Source organism: Zeus faber (assembly GCF_960531495.2).
Source record: "Zeus faber genome assembly, chromosome: 21".
Taxonomy (NCBI): Eukaryota; Metazoa; Chordata; class Actinopteri; order Zeiformes; family Zeidae; genus Zeus; species Zeus faber.
Window position 1 is genome coordinate 8,240,834 of NC_137208.1, and position 23,668 is coordinate 8,264,501.

General features: G+C 45.2%; 1 protein-coding gene across 1 annotated transcript; it reads right to left on the reverse strand.

Annotated features, from left to right (window-relative positions):
* On the reverse strand, positions 1-23,467 carry kdm5a (lysine demethylase 5A; the record flags this gene model as incomplete). Its single annotated transcript, XM_080022365.1, has 30 exons — positions 23,114-23,467; positions 21,981-22,058; positions 21,067-21,189; positions 20,580-20,750; positions 20,124-20,321; positions 18,196-18,274; positions 17,926-18,017; positions 17,557-17,715; positions 16,561-16,680; positions 15,483-15,641; positions 14,916-15,097; positions 14,344-14,506; positions 14,035-14,154; positions 13,653-13,847; positions 12,717-12,898; positions 12,476-12,600; positions 12,210-12,360; positions 10,627-10,747; positions 9,997-10,173; positions 9,201-9,379; positions 8,490-8,628; positions 8,066-8,245; positions 7,070-7,627; positions 6,737-6,895; positions 6,382-6,510; positions 3,922-4,069; positions 3,249-3,469; positions 2,033-2,506; positions 205-360; positions 1-48 (listed from the first exon to the last, which is right to left on the reverse strand). Exons 1-30 carry the CDS (start codon positions 23,258-23,260, stop codon positions 1-3), a joined length of 5,133 nt encoding a protein of 1,710 aa, XP_079878491.1. The 5' UTR covers positions 23,261-23,467.
* Between the last annotated feature and the right edge of the window lie 201 nt (positions 23,468-23,668).

The window sequence follows — 23,668 nt, forward strand, 5'->3', positions numbered from 1 at the left end:
CTAGCTGCCCTGGCGAGGTTCTTGGTGTGACGTCACTGGGTTCAGTAGCTGCGACACCGAGGCCACGTGCACGGCGGACGCGCAGCGGGAGACCACCAGGCCCGTTAAGCTGCCCCCCTCCTCCTCCTCCACCACCACCTCCTCCTCCTCCTCCTCTTCTTCCTCCTCCTCCTCCTCCTCCTCTTCCTCCTCCTCCTCCTCCACCTTGACCTCCACGCTGTCGTCGCCGCCAGCGGCGGCGGCCTTGCGGGAGCAGTCCAGGCAGATGTAGTCCTCGGTTTCGGCCATCTCGCACGACACGCCCACGCACACCTGATGGAACCACTCGTCGCAGCCACCGTCGCACTGCACCCAGTCCACCTGGCCGGGCAAGCAACAGTGTTTCCAAATGGTTAGTGTTTAAAATAAATTAAAAATAAATAAATAAAAACATACATTTCTCTCCGTGGCTATGCAGATCAAAGGCCTGTAAATAAAGAATCCAGACATGCAAATTGCAATAATTCACTGTTAAACATGGAAAGAATCATGTCGCATGACTTATAGTTGCTAATTAAGTTGTTGTGATTTTTGTGTTTCCTTCCTTCCGTCCACCCCATCCACATTGTTGCAAGCCTACCGATTCCTCAAGTCTGATTGGCTGACCCGAGAACCGAGAGGAAAGGAGGACGAGCCACTGGTTAACCTGCTGGCTTATTTACTGTACTGGCTCTAAAAGGACCACGCGGGCCGCCCCTGTTAATACGTTATGTGTAACTCTCTTTTAGGTGTTCCAGTGCTGTTATCAGCTGTTGAGATTCAAGTTCCACTGTGCTTGTTTCGGATGGCGTGTTGTCTTTCCAGTGTTTTCTATTAACTCTAGTCAGCAAGTCATCGTCGGGGGACGGGTCCAGTGCTCTAGAACCTCAGGGACCTCGTCTGAATATTGCCGTGATGGAAAAATTTAGAAAGAAAAGAAAATTTAAACCCAAACACCACCAATCGGGAGAGCACCAGTTGGAACATCCTAAAACAGGTGCACTGTTGCTTCTGCCACCATCGCAATATGCTCCGTCTATCGTCTATGGGTTATGCATCTTGACCATTCTACCACGATGGCGTGTCCACCCTTGAAGGACAATACCCACTTTGCTTTCATTTAGAATCTCACCAATATAACAAAAGTATTAGGCTGATTTTGGAAAGTGATAATTAAGTGTCCATAATTCTTGTATAGAAGCACAATGTGAGAAACAGTATTTTTTTTGCTAAACATTAAATATGAGGTGAATAGATGTTTTACAACGAATGTATCACTATTACCAGGTAAAGATGGCACTTCTATTGCACCATGGTTCCATCTTCTTGGATCTTTGTGAATAAATGTTTTTTAACTATGTATGTGTGCTGACTAGGAAAACGCTGCCCTCTGCTGGCACAAAGACAGTAATCACGGTCATCCGTGAGATTGTTTTGTCTAAAGAAATCCCACGTTTGATATTCCCATAGCAAATTTATTTAGCTATTGTGGGACTTGAGTTAAGAAACTGCCCATTCAGTGTATTTGTCTTATGGATGTTGTGCTATATACGGCGTTTCTATTTTTGGCGGCAGCGTCCTCCGTTCCTGGTAAGAATGCAGTAATTGGGCAGGCGCAAGAAGTTACAGGCAGCTGTAGTAGAATTTAATAAAGCAGCATAAACAAAAAACAAAAATAAATACGCGCAAATAGCAACGGCGCACTGCAACGCTATTTGCGTGGCAGCTCAGTTAGCGGGGCGTTTCACCGTTTGCGGATGCTTTGTGAATTAGACGCTCGCCTTTTCTGGGGGTTTTTGCGCCGACTTTAGCGGCCGCAAAAGCTTTGAAGGTCTGTTTGACGGTCACGTCTGGCCCATGTACGTCAAACACAAGAACATCCCCCCTCCCCAACACAGATAATTATACGATTTCCACTTTAATCCATTAGCTGGCATGTTTAAAATGTGGCATAAAAATCTCCATGACAACCGAAAAAGCAAACACAAACTGTCATGGTATAGGGCCTGCTCACCTTGTCCTTGCAGGGTCTCTGGCAGTTCTTGGCAGCACACACAGCGTTCTCATCGTTGGAGTCCTCGGCCCCGGACCAGTCGTACTTGGAGGGAATGTCCAGAATCTTCTTCTCTTTTCTCTTCTCCAGTCCCTCCCTCATGGCCTCTGCTTTAGCCGCCGCCTTCTCCTTCCTTTTCCTCTCCTTCTCCTCCTTGGCGAGCCTCTTGGCCAGCTGCTTCATCTCCCTGCTTTTGTCCAGGTTGAGTTTGAGCTTCTTCTTCTTGGGCTTGCCCCCGAGTCCCAGCTCCAGGCCGGCCCTCTTCAGCTCCTTGGACTTGACATGTCGGATGTCCACCAGGCCCGAGGCCCCGGCAGCCGACGCGGCAGCCATCAGCATGTGGTGGTGCTCAGCACGCCCCATCTTCCTCTTCCTCTTCTTCTCAGAGTCCTTCAGCTTGATCTTGAGGGGCTTCTCCATCAGAGAGTCGTCAGGCTTGGGGCGAGAGAGAGGCATAAATGAGGAGAGCCTCGGACATGAGCATTTTCACCAGAGATAGTTAAAAATCAAGCACCAGGACTTTAATGTAATTTCGACCAATATCTGCTATATTTGAGTCTAGAATTTTTGCTAAATTGCTGTGACTTGTCCCACATTAAATCACCAAATCAAAAGACCTCTTTGACTTGTCGCGCCTTCCCTGAGATGACAGAGCCGATGTCACCAGCAGCATCACTGTATCGTCATAAAGTACTGATTTTATTTGGTGCTTTGCTGTATGTTGAGGTGAAAGCTTATTTCATAGACCCTGGAAAAAGTTTACTCTATACATTTCTTTACGGGTTTTGAGAAAAGCCGCCGCAGAAGTCAAGCATTTTCGTTTGCAACCATCACAAAAAAACTCATGAATGTATAGCAGATTCGCATTGCTGATGGTGCTTTACTTTCAGAGAAAATCTTGGAGAATCTGAGACTTTCCTCATAAACTGCAGTGGAGCTGAATGAATGGGGTGCTGGATGTGAACCGCTTTTAAAAAGTGGGTTTTAAAATATGTCAAATAAATTGTATTTCCCTTGTTTAAGTGACTGTGGTGATGCGGTACCAAGCAGATGCTCCACTCTGCTTCAATCTGACATTTTCAATCCTTTTTATTTTTTTTTTTTTTTTTTCCAAATCCAACATGAGCCAAAGGGATCCAGCTGTGTGACCAGGATGTGAAACCAATGTGCGTCCTACCTCCATGACCTGCAGGAATCTCTCCTCAGAGGGGGGGTGGGTGGCCTGCAGGATCCTCCAGATGTGCTGGGTCTCGTCCAGGGACACTTCCAGCAGGTCCCCCACCATCATCAGCTCCTCCAGCTTGGCCTTGGCCTGGGAGGACAACTCCAGCACTGGGGGCTCCAGGCTGCGGGGCACAAGGGGGGTCTTCCTGGGCTGCTTTCTGGGCGTGCCCAGGTCTGGGGAAGAAGATAAGGGGGCGGTCAGACGCATTTTCAGGGTGAGTAACGGAGCATGCGGGGAACAACGGGAACCATAATCTTTTACGGAGTCGCTTTATTTGCTTCATAACTAGTGATGATGACCATCGTTATTAAAATATTTTCAAAATGAAATTTCTTTGCACACTAAACGAAGAGCTCGATGGATTAAGAACCTAAGAATTACAGTTCAGTACCTCAATAAATAGCAAAAGATAATATTAAATACAGCTAGTTAAAAAAAAGCTTTTGTCAAAAATGAGGTCATCTCTTAATGTCAGTGTAGCGCAATGTAAAATGTTGGGCCATGTAAAATGTGTGTGCTCACTAGTGATTGGGCTCAACAATTTGACACCGACATACTCCTTGAATAGTACGAAGAAAAATCAAAACAGTGACAGAAAGGAGGGCGAGCGCTCAGAACTCCTTACTTTGGACACATGATTTGGAGGCCGAGGAGTAGGCATGTTCCGTGCAGAAGGAGGGCGCGGCGGCGGGCCACATGTGACTGACCACCTCCTCCGACTTTACGGGGATCTCTTCGTCACAGAACAAATAGGGCTTCACCTCACCCGGGTCCTGCGAGGAAACATCAAAATCACACCGGGAGAGATTCAACTATTTTGTAGTCCAAACCGGCAGTTAAAGAGGAGTTATCACATTTAAAGGGAGCAGTCGACAGCTTTTTGTGCCACTGTCACATGGAAAACCAGACAGCTTTATGATGGTTCAGAAGCGCTCCGTGGAAATGATCAACACCACTTTGGAAATAAGAGAGTAGAATGAAGCATGTTCACTGATCAGGTAAATTGAAATTGTCATAATATTAGCTTAATTTCATAGACAACAACTAGACTCTGTGTTGGGCAATTCGGCCCCTTGCTGTGATACGTCATCGTCGCCGCCATATTGGAAGGGAAAGACTGGGATGTACACAAATACAAGTAAACGGGGGAACTGCAGTTTTTCTGGATAAAAAGCACTGTAACGTTTACATGTCTCAACCGATTTCAATGAGTGGTTTTTATATTCAAGGGTTTATGATCTACCTGGAGAAGTTTGCTCCACCGCCCGCAATTTCTGCTAATGGTTGCGCATTGGTTGACCCACTTCCTCTGAAGTGCTGCTGTAAATCATTCATTTTGCCGGGAGTTCCGTACCCGATGGCAGTCCGAATGCATAGCGATATCAAGGCTTATAGGGAACCGATCTAAACGCAGACGGTGTCATTATTCTAAAGCCATTACACCGTGCAATCAACATTAACTTCATAATGATAAGTAAAAGCAAAAAAATTGTCTATTACACCTCTAAATATCTATGGGAGTTTTATTTGACAAACTCCAGTTGTCCTTTGCCATTAAAACCAGTGACATGTATGAGGCAGCAAGTGAACAGTCAGTTCTTGAAGTTGATGTGTTGGAAGCAGGAAAAATGGGCAAGCGTAAGGATCTGAGCCACTTTGACGAGGACCAAACTGTGACGGCTAGACAACTCGGTCAGAGCATCTACAAAACGTTTAGGGTGTTCCCGTGCAGTGGTTAGTACCTACCAAGAGCGGTCCAAGAAACCGGTGAACTGGCGACAGGGTGATGGCCGCCCAAGGCTCTTTGATGTGCGAGGGGAGCTAAATCTAGCCTGTCCAACCCTAACCCTAACCCTGTCTGGTGAATCACGCTTTCTTCTACATCATGTGGACGGCCGGGTTTTGGGTCTGATCCCATGGAGCATCTGTGGGATGTGGTAGAACAACAAGCCTGATCCATGGGGCCCACCTCACAACTTCCAGGACTTAAAGGATCTGCTGCTAACGTCTTGATACCACAGGACACCTTCAGAGGTCTTGTGCAGTCCATGCCTCGACGGGTCACAGCTGATTTGGTGGCACAAGGGGGAGCTCAACAATATTAGTGGTGGGTTATAATGTCATGCCCGATGTGTGTATGATGTGTGTGTTAGGCTTGGGCAGATTAATGACTAAATCATCTCTCGGCGATCGACTCCATCAATCCCGATTGACATTGATGACAGACGATTTTGATTTTTATCCGCCAGGAAAAATCCGAGCATTGAACCGGTGAAAGTGCAGTTTACCGTGTTCTGAAACTAGTGGAGAGGGAGAGAGGAACACAGAGAAGGAGAGAGGGGGCGGAGGCTCTCCCCCTCTTCACTCAGAGCTTTCGAGTAACCACTGGTGATAGGACCTCACTTCCCTGCTCTGCAGTCCTGTGCAGAGCCTTGAAAAAGGGGCAGGTGTTATAATAAAAAAAAGGCACATGGACCCACTACCAGCTGCGGTTGGAGGCATTTTGCTGCACTGGGCGAACGGAGCAGCACGGCAGAGCCCCGATGCACACCATCGGGGCGCCCGTGATCTGCGCTCCGCACATCGCAGGCGTGCCGAGGTCACGTTCCTCATGAATATATCCTGCCCAAACAATCCGCTACCTCGATGCCCGTTCACGCATTCAGGCATGAAGCTACAAAGGGGCAGATGCTCGACACCCCCTGACCCCCACTCCCATCCTGCCACTCAATATGTACATGTTGTGATAATAATATAGCAATATATAATGTAGAAAATATCACAGAGAAAGATTTAGATTTATTTAGTTTCTTTGTTTCTTACTTTTATAGAAAAAAAACAAAAAAAAACAAAGTCCTGTGCGCCCCCCTGTTGCTTTCGGTTGCTCTGGAAATTAATTTAGTAAAAACTGTTTTTGTGTAAATAGCTTACTCGTAAATAACAACTCCTGCACTCCTGCAATGGGGAGACCGCATTTGCAACATTTCAATACGTTCTATGTGTGCGCCCAAGCCTCGTGTGCGCACGCGCACACACTTTTTTTGTGTGGGAGTTTAACAGATCAGATATCCCCAGTCATCTGTACCTTCATGTCGTAACCATAGGTCTCCCTGATGTCCTCGTCCGAGTCAGTCTCCTCGTCATCGTAATCCACAGACTGGCGGGGTGACGCTACTCGGCTGAATCCTGCCTGGTGGAATGTCTGGATGTGGCCCTGGAAATAAACAGACCTTTAGTCGGATAATAATACTAACAGTAACAAGGATAATAATAATAGTAGTAGTCGTAGTCGTAATGATAATACTATTAAAAGTAATGTATAATTCTGACTCCAAAAAATAACAACAATGGGACATGTTTAAACATAAAGTAAAAAAAAACACCCTTCTAAGTTTATTGCAAATTTAACGTTGGATGTCAGCGAGTCTGTCCCGTGGTACCTGCAGGTCTGGGTTGGCGGCAGCTTTCTGGAGCTCAGCGTTGATGATTTTCTCCGTCTTCTCTCTGGCCGCCTGCTCCACCATGCGCTGGCTCAGCACAGACAGTTTGGCGAGGGCTGAGGAGAGCTCATCGGTGGCCAGCGCCTGACGTGCACGGTCCTGGTACGAGAGAGGCAGGTGGATGGTTCACTAGCTGTTCCAACGTCTGAAGCCTTCTATTCTCACACACACACACACACACACACACACACACACACACACACACACACACACACACACACACACACACACACACACACACACACACACACACACACACACACACACACACACCTGCCAGCCCATGGCCCTCTCCGTCAGGCACTGCAGAGCCTCCCCCTCCGGCAGACGCACCGGCAGCTTCTGCAGCGACACGAGCAGAGACAGGATGGTCTCCAGCCTCGGTCGCCTGGAGCGCTGGCACAACGGGCACAGGAACTTGGAGTCCTTGCTGTTGCTCTGCCAGCCCACGCCCGGCTTCTTCTGGGAGCCCGTCTTGGGCAGCGGCACACAGGCCCCGTGGAACCAGTCCTTGCAGAGCTCGCACTGCAGCATGAAACCACTGGCCGTCTTGCGGCACAGGCAGAACTTCACCTCCTCGATGCGGTCAGCCATGGCCATCTTGGCGAGGTTGGCCGCTCGGAGGGAGTGCATGGCGTCCGCTTCCTTCTGCTCCTTGGCCTTGAAGGCTGCCACAACGGTGGACGGGTCCCTCGCCTCCTCCGGGCCATTGTTCGGGTCATTGAGGGCCGGGTCGAAGCCCCCCCGCTCCTTCTCCAGAAGCTCCTTGACACGCTTCCGCTTGCTCTTGCTGTTGCCGTAGACGCCGATGTCCACACGTGGGCTGAGCACCTGAGAGACACGGTGAAGGTAATTAGAAGTTGGAGTGCAACCTTCAACCTGAGAAGAGGTCAAACCAGCCAGAACACCTGACACAGGGTTAAAATTGTATAAATAAATATTCACTCTGAAATGAATATTGTTGGACAAAAATAACTTAGTTGGACATTGAATAAGACATTTCCAGGCCAACCTTTCTTTCTAGGACATTTGGGGCAACTCGTATTCTCTGAATTTTCCATGACCGTACTATAAAATTCAAGGTTTTCCAGGACACGTGGGAAGCCTGATTAATGCCAGTTTGCAAATATCTCCGGCAAGTTAAACATGGAGCGCAACCTCTTGTCCCAGGTGACTTAAGTATGTCCATGTAACGCTAACAAGTCAGACAAAAAGTACCAGCTCTTGGTACCATTTGTACTTTTATGAGGCCTGAACACGACGTCCCACCTGTAGCAGTGTGTAGGTGGAGTTCTTCTTGAGGAAGGTGCGGGCTGTCCTCTCCCTCCAGGACCGCGCCGAGGCTACCTGGGACTCGACCTGCGCCAGCGAGTCCAGCCTCACAGGTATTGAGCGGCCCCGGGCCAGAAGGCTCTCCAGCTGCTCTAGGTAGGCGTAGCTGCTGCCGTTCTAGAAGTAGACGCAGGACACGAGCGTTCGAGAGGATCAATGCTAACGCTCCTAAAAGGTGTGGAATGCACGTGAATTCAATTTTGTCCTGCCAAAATATAATACCACAACATTTTTATTACAGTTAAGTAATTACATTTTCAGACCTTCATAGACTGTTCTCCATGTTGCAGTCACTACCACTACCTCTAAACATCTTGTGAAGGCACATTGAGGTAATTGTAGTAGTACTTTCTGTCAGTACCTGGATGGCTTCCACCTTACTGGTCCACTCCTTGGCCTTGTGCAGGGCCTCCCTGAGGGCCAGGACATTGGGTAAATAGGCAGGGATATTTCTTGCTTCCAGCACGATGCTCTCCAGCGTCACCATGCTGTGACGAGGCCTTGGAAATAAGACAAATGACACAATAAGGCATGGTTGAAATCAAGAAAACCTAAGATCTACCTTGGCAGGGAAATTGAAGAAATTCTGATGACCAGTGCCGTGTGTGTTACAATGAAATACATTGTAATAGCATTTTTACAACCAAGTTTGCGTTTATATGCGTGTTTTTATTAAACACGGGTAAACCTGCCAAAAGGCGGTCGGCGCCTTTCCCATCGCCAGTAAACAAGTAACTTTTTGTTCTGTAGACATCGGCATGTCTTTTCATCAGGACTGGGGACAATTATTCCTACTACTATTATTATTATTGCTTATTATTGTGGTGAAAACTGGGACAATTTGGTAGTCAATGTTCAAAACCGGAGGTGGAGCAGGCTCAAACTCAAACTCAAAGGCGAAGAAGTGGTTCATGATTAGGCACCCAATCTGAACTGGCCCTCGAAATGCCGTGGTGGAAAAGGGGCCTGAAGGTGTCGTTGGCAATCTGGCACCAAGTGGTAGCAGAGGATCCTTCCTCAGTGGTTTCAAAGTTGTGGCTGATCTGTGTACGTTAGTAGTGTTTACCCTCACCTAGCCTGCAGGCAAGCTCGGGCTTTGTCCTCCCATTTCTCCGAGACGGTGAGTATCTCTTGCAGTTCGGCCATGGCCTTCTCCACAGCGTGGTGGGGGGCCAGGCCCACCCCAGAGTCAATCAGCCTCTTCATGAGCTCCAGGGTGACGCGGTGGGGCTCGGCCAGCGTTACGCGCACCTGTTACATGGCAGGGAGGGATGAGTCACTTGTATTTCCAACATCAGAATTACCAGGAAAGGAAAAGGAGAAGTGCCGCGCTCCAAAAGCCAAGCCTCTCTTACTGAGATGTTAAATATGCCGGTATCATTTCTTGAGTAGTCCAAAAACTGAGGATAAAATGACACAATGGGGAAGTTATTAACATCTCTAACTCCGTCGGCCAATCACAATGGGAAGACTTATCTGTTACAAGAATAGATTGAATTAATTTTCCTTTAAAGCACCAAGGACCATAAACATGACCCAAGACCCATTCTTAAACTGCATCACCCGTCTAATCGATTAAAAATCTACTCAGGAATTTGGGGAAGAGCTACTCCAGTTCTTTGGGAATTTCACGGGAGCCAGGCTGGTTGATACCCTCTGCAGCCTTGCACCGAGATAGCGCAGTTAGCCCGCAGCCCGTCGTTATCTCGGCAGTGAACATGGGGATGAAATTGGGGCCGACTGTCGTCTGAATCTGGCTAAAATAAGACAAAAAAGCAACTTTCCCGAAAGAGTATCCCTTTAAGAAAATGGGCCAATCTAAACAGCAGTCCATGAGATGCAACAGTGTGAACATGGCAGGGACCCACCTCGTCCAGCCAGCGGGCCTGCTGGAGCTCTTGTTTGAGTCTGGGAAGCTCGGGGAGCTCCACGTCCAGGCCACTGCCAAGATCCAACAGGGCCTGCAACTTGGAAGAGTCTGGCATTTCATCTGCCAGTGCCACCTGGGCACGCTCGTGAAAGTCCTCTACATTCTCCAACAACTCCTGGAGAAAGAGGGGGGATTGAGTACAGAACAGGGGTTAGGGAGTAGTGACTGTGATATCATAGGGGTTCAATACCGACAATATAAATTAAAGAGGGGGCACAGAGAAAGGACTAAAGGTAGAAAAATGGTATGTTTTTAATAGACCAACTCTGGAATTCTTAACATAAGCCAAATTTTTCCCCCAATCATCGGAAGTCTGTCAGAATCTTTCAAGATAAGTACTTTGATAATTATCATGATTAATTAGCAATTATTTCTTAAATTGAGCCAGTGTCACTTAGGGTGACTTCCAATGATCGATAAATAAGGTGTAGGTTAAAAAAAACAAACAAACAAAATAAAAAAAGCAGTCGAATCAGTCGTTTAACTCGGGGCTTCCAGAAATTAACACAGCTCAACTGGATGACACCTATAGATTCCGGGTGACGGCGGATGTTTGAGCGGGACCCACCTTGACCTGCCGGGCCTGGCCGATGATGCAGGGCAGCCTGAACAGCTGCTCAACGAAGGCCTTGAGTTCCTCTATCGTCAGCTTGGTGCGCGTGCGCGTGCTCTCTGGTCGCAGTCGGCTACTGGAAAACACAGCCAAGAATACTCCTTCATACCAGGGATCCGATATATATATTTTGATTTTTCTGAGCAAATATTTAACAATAAAATATAATATTTTGTCAAATGTTGGTCTATATGCATATATGATATATATGCATGATATTATATATATGCATATACATGTTTGCATACTATATAATAGTTTATAACATATTCTTGTTGATTAAAATAACGTCTTCTCTCTTTTCAATGTTTTGAAGCATATTAAAAAGCTCCTCTGCTCTCTTTCCTCTTAAAAGTTATGCCCTCGTTAATGTTCCAAAGAGGAGATCATGAGCAAAATTTCTGTTCCAGGGAAACCTGAAGCTTGACATTTGAGGACATTTACAATTTAACATAACGTAACATAACATAAAATTATTCTGCAGTATGATTAATCATTCTAAGGCAGTGAGTTGACATGTTTAAGGCTTACATTTTTTGCCACATTGTACGAGGGATGTTGAAACAGGTCAACTAATCATCAATGTCGAGAGAAAAAAGGTAAATCTAAAATACATATATTTTTTAATTAATATTATTTTTAAATAAACATTCTCCAAACTTTGTTTATAATCTATTCAAAATGTCCACAATTAAATAAAATAAAAATACCAGTACTGTTTTCCAAATGGGAGAGGGAGAAGGGCGTGTGCGCCGCAGGATGTTTTCTTTCTGAGAAGCCTTTCCAAGAATTCCGAGGCAGATCAGAGATTCTTTTTGTTTGCGCAATGTCAACTACCCCCTCGCCTGTCCCGAAATGCCCCACATCGCACATATGAGCCACATAGCCAAGTTTCATTTCAGACACGCTTGAATCTTGAGTGTCTGCTTCGTCATCATCTCGCTATGCCAGACAGCCATTGCCTGTGGCTAAAACCACGCAGTTCTCCAGCATTTTTAAAAGCTGAATATATAATTTATCATGACTCAGATCTTTATTTATTTTTGCCAATATTCAAAAATGCAAGCGAACAAATTCATTGTTGACTTGTCAAAATGATGAAGCACAATCCACACCTCGGATCATAGCGATCTGTTGTTTATTTAAACAAAGTGTGTTTTTATTGGCTTTTTTTTTTTTTTACTCCTGTGGAACTGTGTATAATGGGGACACTTTTTCACATTTAAAGCGTCACACACAGAAACAGCCCTTTGAGAACAGGTTATCGAGGCATGTTAGAATGAGTAGAACGCATGATCTGAAGGGAACAGTATTTTCAGAAAAAAAGAAAAAGTCCAAAACATGTTTTGGGGACCTCAGAGACCCACATTAACTTGCGAAAAGAAGCATAATACGTCTACTTTAAGGCCTGGAGAGAACATCAGCGAACCTATCCTCCACAATTATTGTGTCTGCCTTTGGTTTGACAAAGCACATACGCTGGCTTCCAATGAGAAAACAGTCTGCGGGTGTGCAGCAGCGCTCTGGGCGTGGCTGACCTGTGTCTCTGCTTCTGGCTGAGCAGCAGCTGGGCTACAGAGGAGCAGGTCTCCGCTTCCTTCACCATCTCTCTGAGACGACGGAACAGGGCGTTCTCGGGGTACTTCCTGTCCTCCGCATCCTCCAGCAGCACCTTCAGCTCAATCAGATCTGCAAGAGACGCAGAGACCAAGGTCGAGGCCAGGACTCAGTTAATAATAATACTAATAATAATACAAAACATGAAGCTTTATGTGCTTTACATTAAGCCGATCCACATAGTTACCCTTCTTGTTCTTTTGGTCTGCGGACAGAGCTTCAGAGACCCTTTTTGCCCACGTGTCGTATGACTGCGCGCGGGTCTTCACCCCGTACAGCATGCCGGGGAACTCCTCTAGATCATAACGGTACCTGAAATACAAGCAACAACGTCTACGTAAGAGTACTACTCGCATGACTACGGATCGTCTGACAGTAAATTACAATGCGCAACCCTTTTCCACGGCAAAATAAAAACAATCCCTCACCGTAAACACTTGTTGCCCAGTGGGCAGTCACAGAGATCTGCTGCGTGGTGGAGACAGACCAGCCGCTCAGGGCTACAGGAACAGGTCAGAGCTGACAGGAAGCAGGTGGTCTTACACTTCTGGCACTGGCGCTCATCATCAGGAAGTAACTCAAACACTTCCTGCTCTGATGACAGCACCCCCTGTAGGAAAGGCCAAATCACAACAGATCAAGTCCCCCCCCCCGACTTCAATTTAGGACAAGGCCAACAACCATGTGTGAACTGACCAGAGGCTTGTTAAAGGGTTACACTTTTGGGGAGATTCCCTTGTTGTTTTATCTAACCCAGATTCCGACGAGAAGGTCAATACCAATTTCATCCCTGTGTCCGGTAGCGAGACAGATTGAATGAAGTAACTTGCGCCCCGTAATCCTCGTGCGCTGTCCCGATGCCTTACGCAGACCTGCCAACCACGGGAAAATATTTTGAGTTCCACAACAGTGTAACATGGAGGCTCCGTGGCGTTTTAAGTTACAGCAGCTAAATGACGATCAATTGTTCAAATTGCAGCCCTCGCATACGGGCGTATGCAAAGAACCACGTAACAAACGAACATATGCGAGCTACTACAGCTAACATACCTACAGATTACAAATTCCTCTCATTAGGATATACCCCTTGAAATGCATTACCTCGTATAGTTACTGAACATGTTTACCAAAGAGAGATGCACCGATTCCAATTTTCTTGGCCTTGGAAAACAGCTATTGCGGTTGGCACAACACCAACTCAACTGCGGCGGTGCTTCACAGCTATTTAGCGGCAACACATACACACTGAAATTGGTATTGACCTTTCCGCCCGAATCAAGGCAAGATGGACAAAAGGAAAACTTCCCGAAAAAACTCAAGTCTCCGTTTTCAGTCCACACTTCCATCTTAATCTACCATCTCACCATTTCCTGGACGGCCTGTCGAAGGCGTGTTTCCTCCTCCATCATGTCTCCCATCTCCTTGAAGACTGCAGCGGCCAGCTCCACATCCAGGCCCTCTGGGTCAGCGGCCATCTTGCACAGTAGCTCCTCGTGGGAGAAGACACAGTAGCGATGCAGTCGCCTATAGTGTGCGACACACTGGCGGCCCATGGGCAGCTGCCAAAAGAGGAAAATGCGGGCTTTGAAATTACAACCAAGATGAAAACACACACACACACACACACACACACACACACACACACACACACACACACACACACACACACACACACACACACACACACACACACACACACACACACACCTTTCATTCTAAATAAAATGATGCTGCTTTAGTGCTGACCCAGTCTGCAGTGCAGAAGTTGACAGCTTCTGCAAAGTTGTAGCCCTGGTTGAACCCGCTGTGGTAGGCCCTGGGGAAAGTCACCACAAATTCACCGGCACACTGGTTGGTCCTGTACACCTACAAGAGGGGATGACAAAGTTAAGAATTTAACCGTCAGGAAATATAAACAACTACATAGCAGGAGATGTTGTGTTATTAACAAACGTTAAAGAGGAAAACGTCATGCCTCGTTTAATTTAACATTCAAAGAACGCTAATTTTTAACTGCCCATCAAAAACCAGGGCATTGAAAGCCAGCCTACGCACAGGGACTCCGTGCTCCATGAGGACGTTGGGGTTCATGATCGTGACCAGCTGGTGCAGGAGGTCGGGCTGCGAGTCGAAGAGCTCCGGGGCCAATTTCTTCATCACTGCCTCCAGCTGTTCTGCCGCGGAAGCCGGCACGCCATACCACGTCTTGGGCTCGCCCCTGGCGCGGGCCGAAGAAAAGGTAGGTATGACAGTAATCATCTCAGCTGATTTAGGGTTTTACGTTATTATTCTACTTTGTAGATTGCCTTCACTTATTTGCTCTGCTTTTATTGTTAATATTTCACGGCCTTATTTTAATATTAAGCACTTTGAGTGACATGTCATGTATGAAAGGGGCAATACAAATAAAGGTTATTACTATTACATTAATAATGTTGACTGATGCAGAAGAACTCGTCTCATTTTGACAACAAGAAGCATCTGGAGTGGAAATGGTTATGCTGAAATCGAGACCTCAAAAATTGAAAACTGAAATGCCTTGATTTCTCATTCAAGATATTTTAAGTATTGATGCACCCTGCATAACGCAACAGGTGACCATTGTGGTGTTGTCGGGAAAAGCTCACCAGTGCAAGAAGTTGATGGAGTAGCTCCAGTGGTCTTCAATGTGCCAGCAGAAGGAGGAGAAGCACATGCCAACATATAGCCAGGGTACCTTCATGCCTGAGATGTCCACGTTGATGTGAGTTAGCACTGACTGCTCCAGTACTGGCATGTTGTTCAAGTTCCAGCCCGAGTTAGCGTATTCCTGGAAGCAACAGAATAATATGATGCTAAAGAATAACTAAATGGATCCCCCATTCACCCCATAGGCAAACTTGCAGGAGTTCTTAAAAGTAGTTTAAGTTATGATCCTGCCACTCAACTAAAAGACCAATTAACTAATACACTTTTTATATATCTATATTTATAAACAGAAATCAAAATAAATAGAAAATAAAATATATATTTCATATCTCTGCTTAATCATCATCTCCAAACAAACAATTGGTGTGGGTGTGAGCCCTATACAAGGAAATCTGTGAACGATGCAGTCACTGACATTTGAAGAAAACAGGGGGTCTTCAAAATTTGTGATCTCACACTTTTTGAAATCTCTCTCTCCCTCTCTCCAATTTACACATCAAAATCACCTCCTCGTCTCCCAGCAGCCTCCTCTTGCCGTCCCTGATAGGAAAGCCACTGCCAACGTCTTTGGAGCTGATGTCCGCTCCGTATTCAACGATCACGTCCTCCTCGATACTGCTGACCAGTCGCCAGAACTCCTTCTCTACCAGCTCCGTGGGAACCATCTGAGAACGGGGAACAGACAGAACAGAGTGGCTCAGCTGCCGGCACACACTCAAAACCTTCCCTTGTTATAATCAATAGACCATCCTCTGTTACAACATGTTCTGTCAGAACTTACCAAAGTGTAATCAATTTGACCATCATTTTGTAATAACACCAGCGTATTGTAATGAACATCTTGAGGGCAATGTGTTTTGCTTCACCCTATACATAATGCAGTGGTTATTGCATATTATGGGGATAACCTTTAATGATTAAACTCATTATGTAAAAACCCAAAATATTTATATCAAGTTTTCACAATTTACCAATTTTACTTGAAGGATCAAACAAACATAGAAACCAATGAATGTGATGGACCTGTGGTCATATGCAATAACAACCTCTTTATGAAATTATGTAATATGTCAAAGAGTGAAATGTGGAAAAGAAAAACGGGAACTGAGAAACAACATTTTACTTTACTCAAGCAAAGAATTACAGATTTTGGAAGAGAATGATCCTTAGCGTCCAACTTTTTGTACTCTTCATCCATGAAACGAAGCTTCGTACCATAATGAACCAAAACAGATGTCACGCACTGTCTGCGTTCGCCTGACTGCGGTGGACAGTTTATAACACGGTGACAACACAAAATATTTTAAACGGATTGGAATTTTCCTGTCACAAATCATTTTGGAGAAATCATTGGAAAGAATCAGATTTTTGTCCTTGTTTTTCTTACGCATATGGCAATATTCACTTATTCCACTTACAATAGATTTGATTTAAGCCCCTTTATTGTCAAGTTGGGTTAGGGTAAAAAGCTTTGGTCAGGCATGACTAAAGGCTGTCAGGTGTAGCCGAGGCTCACAGCAGGCATCTTATACAGGAACTCTTATATGCACAGGTATTCTAGCACGTTGCTGAATTTGTACATACATGGACGGGCATGTTGAAGTAATCAGACTTGAAGTGGTCGGCCATCTCTCCAAAGCTCTGCAGGGTGTACTCTCTCACGGCCTGTTCAAAGCCAAACGCCTCCCTTGGCTTACTGCACTCCTGTGGGGGAGGGGGGGGAGGGGACAGCAGTTTCTCACAACAGCAATTCAATGAGCTTTGTTTTATTAACAAACAGTGGAGAATGGACAGAATTCAAAACTCAAGACAGAATTAATTATTTTAAGATCGGGCACTGTATTTCACGAGGTCACTCAGTTTATTTGCGTTGCCATGTGCTCCTCGATATGTTGTTTCCATTGTTGGTGGCAGGGTCCACCTTTTCCAGCAAGAATGCAAAGATCGGGCACACGCAAGTAGTGAAAGCAGACGTGGTGAACTTTTTTAGAGAATCTTGCAATGAGGAAGAACAAGAATAAGAGTAGAATAATTCTACATTGTGTCTCCGTTCCATAGTTCAGTTCCTCTGTAATAAAATGCTGAGCAGGACATGACATCTCCTGAACGGACCAGTTCCTTTTCGGCACCTTTGTCGGTTAAACCACGATGAGCAGGAGTTCCCCCTCAGCTGAACCAAGCACCGATGCCCTGCATGCAGCCATGTGGGCTGTCTAGCGCTTCTGCGTTTATTACTTCATTATTCACACGGTACTTTCTCTCTCCAGCCACCTTTCTTTCTAAGAATGTGCCGGCTATCAACGCCCTGAGCTCTCTGCGTGGGCGCTGCCCCACCCTGCGGGAAGGTAATGCCGGGGCTGAAGGGTGAAGGAGGGTAAACCGAGATTTTGCTGTTTTGAATGGATTCTAGGACTTGTAGTGGAATCTATTCAACGAAGAAAACCTTATGTATTAAAACTTTAAAGCAACGAGCGCAGGAGTATGTAACAGAATCTGTAGCTAGGCTTAAGTGTAAACCGTCAATTAACACCAATAACAGTGGTACGAGTGATTTCACTTGAACCAAATTTGACCTCTCACCTCAGCTACACACTTGGGGCAGCGCCAGTCTCCCTTGGGGACGTCCTGCAGTGGCGGGATCAAGCAGAAGGTGTGGTAGCTGTCGTCACAGCCGTCGCACAGCAGGAGGCGGTCCTCCTCGTTGCCTCGACCGCACATCAGGCAGAGGTACAGATCAAGCTGGGGGATCAGTGGCATGGAAAGCCGCACAGCGGTGGTTAAGGCATAAACATGCATAAATGCATAAACATTGCTTCTTAAAACAGACAAACGGCGTCATAGCCGCTTGCCATAACTGCATGACAACTCCTGAAAATGTTAAAAAAAAAAAAAAAAATGATACCAGGAAAAGGATTTACAAGCAAACTTAATAAAATGTCTGGTACTCACAAAGTTGACCTCCAGAGTCTCCTTGCGTGGCCTCATTTTGATCGCGAAAGCCTGAGCTTTGAGATGCCGCTGCTTCTTGTTGAAGCCGTCGTCTGGATGAAAGTTGGAAAGGAACGATTGAAATGTTTTAGCTCTCCATAGCAGCAGTAAGTACATCAGAAAACTTTGCATTATGGAGTGGCGTGAACCGTTTTAATCTTGATGACGCTTAACAGAGAAACGTATGACTGATGTAAAAACTTGTCTGATATTAGGATGTCTCTTCCTTACCAGCCGGTACGATCTCCAGGCCCACCACCTTGGCACTTGTACCAAAAATCTTCAGGCCTTTGGGCTCCTTGTTCTCTCTCTGGAGAAAAACAAAACAACAAGAAACAAAGATTCAAGATTCTTTATTTCCATGTGTAACAAGTACAATGGAATGCGTATTACATTTACTCCCACAGTATCACTCCTAAACATTAATTCTAAACCATAGGTAAAAGTAATAAAACTAATAAGTAAAAAAAATAAAAATAAAAAATAAAAATAAATAAAAAAACAGACTAAGTAAAAATTATCACAACTATGGCGAGCGATGAAGAAATGTACAGTGACCAAGTGAAATACTGTATAAAAAATAGCATAATAAATTGTAACAATTAGATAGAAACAATATAATGATATAGTGGCCAGAGCAGTACAGTACAGTGCGAGTGCCTGCGTGCTATGTAGCCGAGTTGCTTGTGTAATTATAAGTCCAATAATTGAGTGATTAACAGTTGAGTAGGCGCACTGCCTGGGGGGTAGAACTGTTCTTGAACCCGCTTGTCCTGATTGGAATGCTGTGGTACCGGCGACGGGACCGCGACGGGGCTGTGGGGGGGGACGTACGGTTGGCGCCCAGAGTGGTTGTGGTCCTGAATGATGGAGCTGGTCGTGTTCCAGCACCTGCTCCGAAAGATCTCCTCGGTGGATGGAAGTGCACACCCAATGATCTTTTCCCTCCGTCCTCACCGCCCTCTGGATTGCTTTGCTGTCCTGTGCAGTGGTATCGCCATACCACGATGATGCCGCCCGTCAGAATAGTCTCTGCGGTATGTGCTTATGCTGCATTTCATACTGCGGCGTAGGAGGGAGCGACGCTCTCGTGCCTTTTTGAGCATGACCTCTGTTTTACGGGTCCTCGCTCGGTCGCCAGAGAGCTCTGATCCCAGGAAACGGAAGCAACCCATGATTTCCACCGGAGTCCCGCCTACGCCGAAGGGGAAGTGGCTGTTGCCCTTGCATCGCCGGTCAGCCGGACTACCTCATCTCTGAACTCCGTCTCGTCATGGTTGCTTATCAGACCAGTAACTGTGGTTCCATCTGCGAAGTTGATGATCCGGTTGTTGCTATGTTTATAGTTATATATAGTTATAGCATAGTTGCTGTAGTACTGTAGGATAGTTGTTGTTAAAGACATTATTGTTGGAACCTGATACAATGCCAAATACATAATACTTCTTAGAATTTGACCCCTCGTGAGGAACCAAATCAACCAAAGGAAAAGACAAAAAGGGCTTTAGCCCCAGACCTTCTTGGTGTGAGGAAACAGCCTTCAGCATCCGTATAAATAGCAGGGAACATGGCTGCCACATCTGTTATATGCTATTATAGGCATATACTGCAAAGGGGGCATACAATTATTTAAAAGAAAAAAAAAAAGACAAATAAATTGTTAATCAAAATTTACTGTATGAAAATCATCATCTAACATTTCAAGATCATGACAGCCCTATTTAGTTTCTCATTAGCTTGTTACATCTGTCATAAAGCACTTTCAAAAGCGATTCCGCAAAGAAATTGTACAGAAATTACATTCGGTCTGGACATTTAATGAAAGAAAATATTACTGTAAGACAGCTATGTGATTTATGTGAATATACCTCAATATGAAGAGAAGTATTAAGAGGGCTAAAAACTTGAACATTGTATTATATCATAAATGGGATAATCGATATATCAACTTCTATCAGATCAGTTTTACCAGTGGTGTCAAGTTGCTATTGCGTTTTTAGAAAAGTTTATGTAATTTTGATAATACATGAAGTAACAGCATGAAGTGCTGTTAGAACAGGACCGTTCTTCAGACATCACAATCTCCCACCAAAAACCTATAGAATGTTCTTGCAGCTTTGAGGGTAACTTATTTAAAAAAAAAACCTTTTTTTATTTACCTCAGATTTAAGTCGGCGGGAGCGTCTCTCAGGCAGGGGCCGCTCTTTGATATGCTTCCCGTCGCCTGGGCCCAACCTGTCCCTTTCTAGGTCCTTGTCCTCTTCTTCCTCCAGCTCCTCCTCATCCACAGCCTCCTCCCCTACTCCCTCATCCAGTTCCTCTCCATCATCTCCCTCCTCATACAGCCGGTGGGTACCCTGTGGAGACACCATGGGGGTCAGGGTCAGAAGACAGGGTTCTATAAACATGTCAACTGATCAATGCAATTTGCTTTTCCTTCTCTGAACATATAAGCACCTTCTGACTTTATTGTGAGCTTCCTGTTCTGAAAAGGCACCGGTTTAAAAATGGTGAACCTATCATTGCAGGTTGTTTTTGCAAGCAAACTTGCAAAAAGACAAAGGTTTTTTGTGAAATAAATGGAAAATGTGTCGCAAACATGGAGGACCACTCACAGTAAGCGTAGCTCCAGACTGAAAGAGCTCGTAGGGGTAGAGGATCCTCTCGTAGTGCGAGCGCAGCAGAGAGCCGACGCCTTTCCCAGGAGGGAACCCCATCCGGCCGGCCACCTTGGACCATCGCTTCTCCTTACACACCATTTCAAAGCCGCCCTCGGACGATACAATCTGAAACGCAGAGGGGACGTCTCTCAGCCGTGCTAAAAGTGAAGTGACCCTCTAGAGGATCAGAGAATAAACACAGCCTGTGAGATATAGATTTAATGTGTTTAAAAACAAACTGTTGGCCCTGTTCCAAAAATTTCAAAACTGAAATAAAAAAAAAAAAGGTAAATAAGGAAGCATAATATGAGATGGGAATGGCATCTACCTAAATCGCACAATGATTAAGGGGCGTTTGGAAGACATGAAAATTCCAGGCAGACTCAACAGTTCAGAACACAAAAACACACAGTTTACAAGAAGAAATTGTGGAAGTTTTAACCTTGCTAAGCCGGTAGAGGTCAAGAATCTTCTTTTCCAAGTGCGGGAATCTGATTTTGGATCCCTGCAGCTCCCAGAACTTGGCGATCTGATCTAGGAAGTTGAGCTTCACCCTAGTGAGGGCCTGGAGGAGTACATGTTCAACAGGATTACATTTCGGTGGCTGCACACAAATACCTCTTTCATTTCAGCTTTCATTTGAGTGCACAAACCTCATAAAAAAAAAACAATGCACTTGCGTTTCATTTTAATGCTGTGCATTCTTGACCTGTTTATCATTAAATATTCTTACTTGTTTTAATGACCAATTGACTGTTGGACTGCTTATTAATATGTATATATTTTGAATTTAGTGTACATTCTCCTCCTGTTACTCTGTACGTTATGCTCCCCCATTCAGCCGCTACAAATCCTCAATTTCCCCTTTGGGGATCAATAAAGTTACTCATTTATCGCATTTACACAAAATAATTCGTCACAAAAGATATAATATAATAGTCAATATAATAATTGTGCTTTACTCCATATTGTACAACGAAGTTCCACAGTTTTTAGACAAACCCAAAAGTGATCTATTTGCCAACACAAAACTCAACAAATGCTCCCATTGTTGCATAACGAGCAGTGTTTCATTTAATTAGCAGGAATTATCTTAATCCAAATGAACAGAATCAGGGATTGTTCATTTGATTTAAGCCCTTGTGGATTTAGTATCTCTTAACTACCCAAACAAAACCAGAATTAGGAAGAAAACACTCCCAAGTTCATAATAAATACAATGCGGACAACATCCAATGAACAGCCACTGAAATAATTTCAATCTGAAATGCTAACCCTAACCCTTGTGAATAAAAAATAATAACTTTTTGTTGTTATGGTGACATTAAGATCCATACTTCAGTCTGACAAACTCACCTCAAGTTCGTTGAGTCTCTGGATTCTGGGCGTGAAGCGGAAACTGCGCACATCGCAGGCGAAGGGCGGCTGCCAGTCCTGATAGCCAAGAAAGGTCAGAAAAAAAGCCAGTTCAAAGATGTATGCATCACCACCCGGTAACAGCTTTACCACCAGTTCAGATCAATTGGCAGGGACCAGAGCTAAATGCATTACTTTTAAGCCCTTTTAAGACACACTTTTAATAAAATGTAAGACTGATTTTTGGGCAAATCATCTCTAATTTACTCAACAGAGTATCGCAGGTACATACTATATATATGGTACAGGGCAGAGAAGTATTCAGTAGAAATACGGTAACCATGAATTAAATTACAATGCAGTCCAGTCAATCTAGAAACGGCATTTTCCCAACAGGTGGCAGGCAACTATACCAACCATTAGTGCCTAACCGGACTAATCTGGACAACATGAAACGTATGGATAAATAGGATCCAAACAAAATGTCTACTTTGAAAATATGAGCTCTTCAATCCTAATTGAAGACTGACCGTTTAATGAATTTTAAAAGGGCTTAACTTTGCTAAATTAAATTTTAAGACCTAACAATACGGCCTCCAAATCCGCGATTGGCCACCACAGTCGAGCCTATTTCGGACTGTATTGTTGGACAGGGGTCGCCCTAACCCGACAAGGCCCACACTTCAATTATTCACTGCCATCTTTAATACAAGATACATGTTGAGATGATCAGTTTGGACACGACAGGATTACGAATTCGGATATGTAGTTGCAGCGTTAGTTAAGACGTTACACATATTTATACGTTTTAACTATGCACGCATGGGTGGAAAATACCATTGTTCTAGATTTACGACTCTCGCATTAGGGTCGGATGAAAGTATAAAACAAAAAGAAAGTCATGTTTTATTTTGAATTCTACTTTATTACATGAAATATAATGTCGTTGCGTGTCGGCCTGCAAGTGCGATGAAATCACGTCTGATTTCACATCTATTTGACTGCTGATGGCGTTCCAAAAAGCAGGCCCCGAAACGACGCCGTGGACAACACTACGACAACCAAACAAGAAGCTGCACTCAATGATAATTCGTGTTTTTTGGGGGACGACGACACACAACATAAAGTTTTACCTCCGGGGGTCGGATCTTGCAGATGCCCGTTTTCTCCGCAATGGGACGAATCTTGTTGATAAATCCCAAAGGGTCCGAGAAGTCCTCCCAACTGGGTTCAAACACGGGGCATTCGGGAGGGGGCACGAATTCCGCAAAGGCAGACATGCTTACTTTGGGCAAGGCAGACAGCCCTTAAAAAAACAAAAAACAAAAAAAAACAACAACAACAACAAAACAAAAAGCGTAAACCAAATTAAAAATATATCTCGATGCGGGTGAGTGGCATCAGTCCATCCATCGTTAGACTCAACTTCAACCGCGGGCGAGCGTCTTGGGGCGAGCCGCTGTGCCCATCGCGGTTCCTAAAATCTCTGCAAAGAAGGGTACCTCAATAGTTTATGGGGGGGGCGTTTAGAAGTGTGTCCCAACGACTGTTTTCAACATCTCCACCGTCCGGGACAGCGCGGGCCAGGGCCGGTGGATCCTGACCACCTCTCCCCAGCTTGGACCACGGGGCTCCAGCTGCTCCAACCCCTGAATTCCACCCCGGGGCGAGGGCGAGGGGGTGGGGGG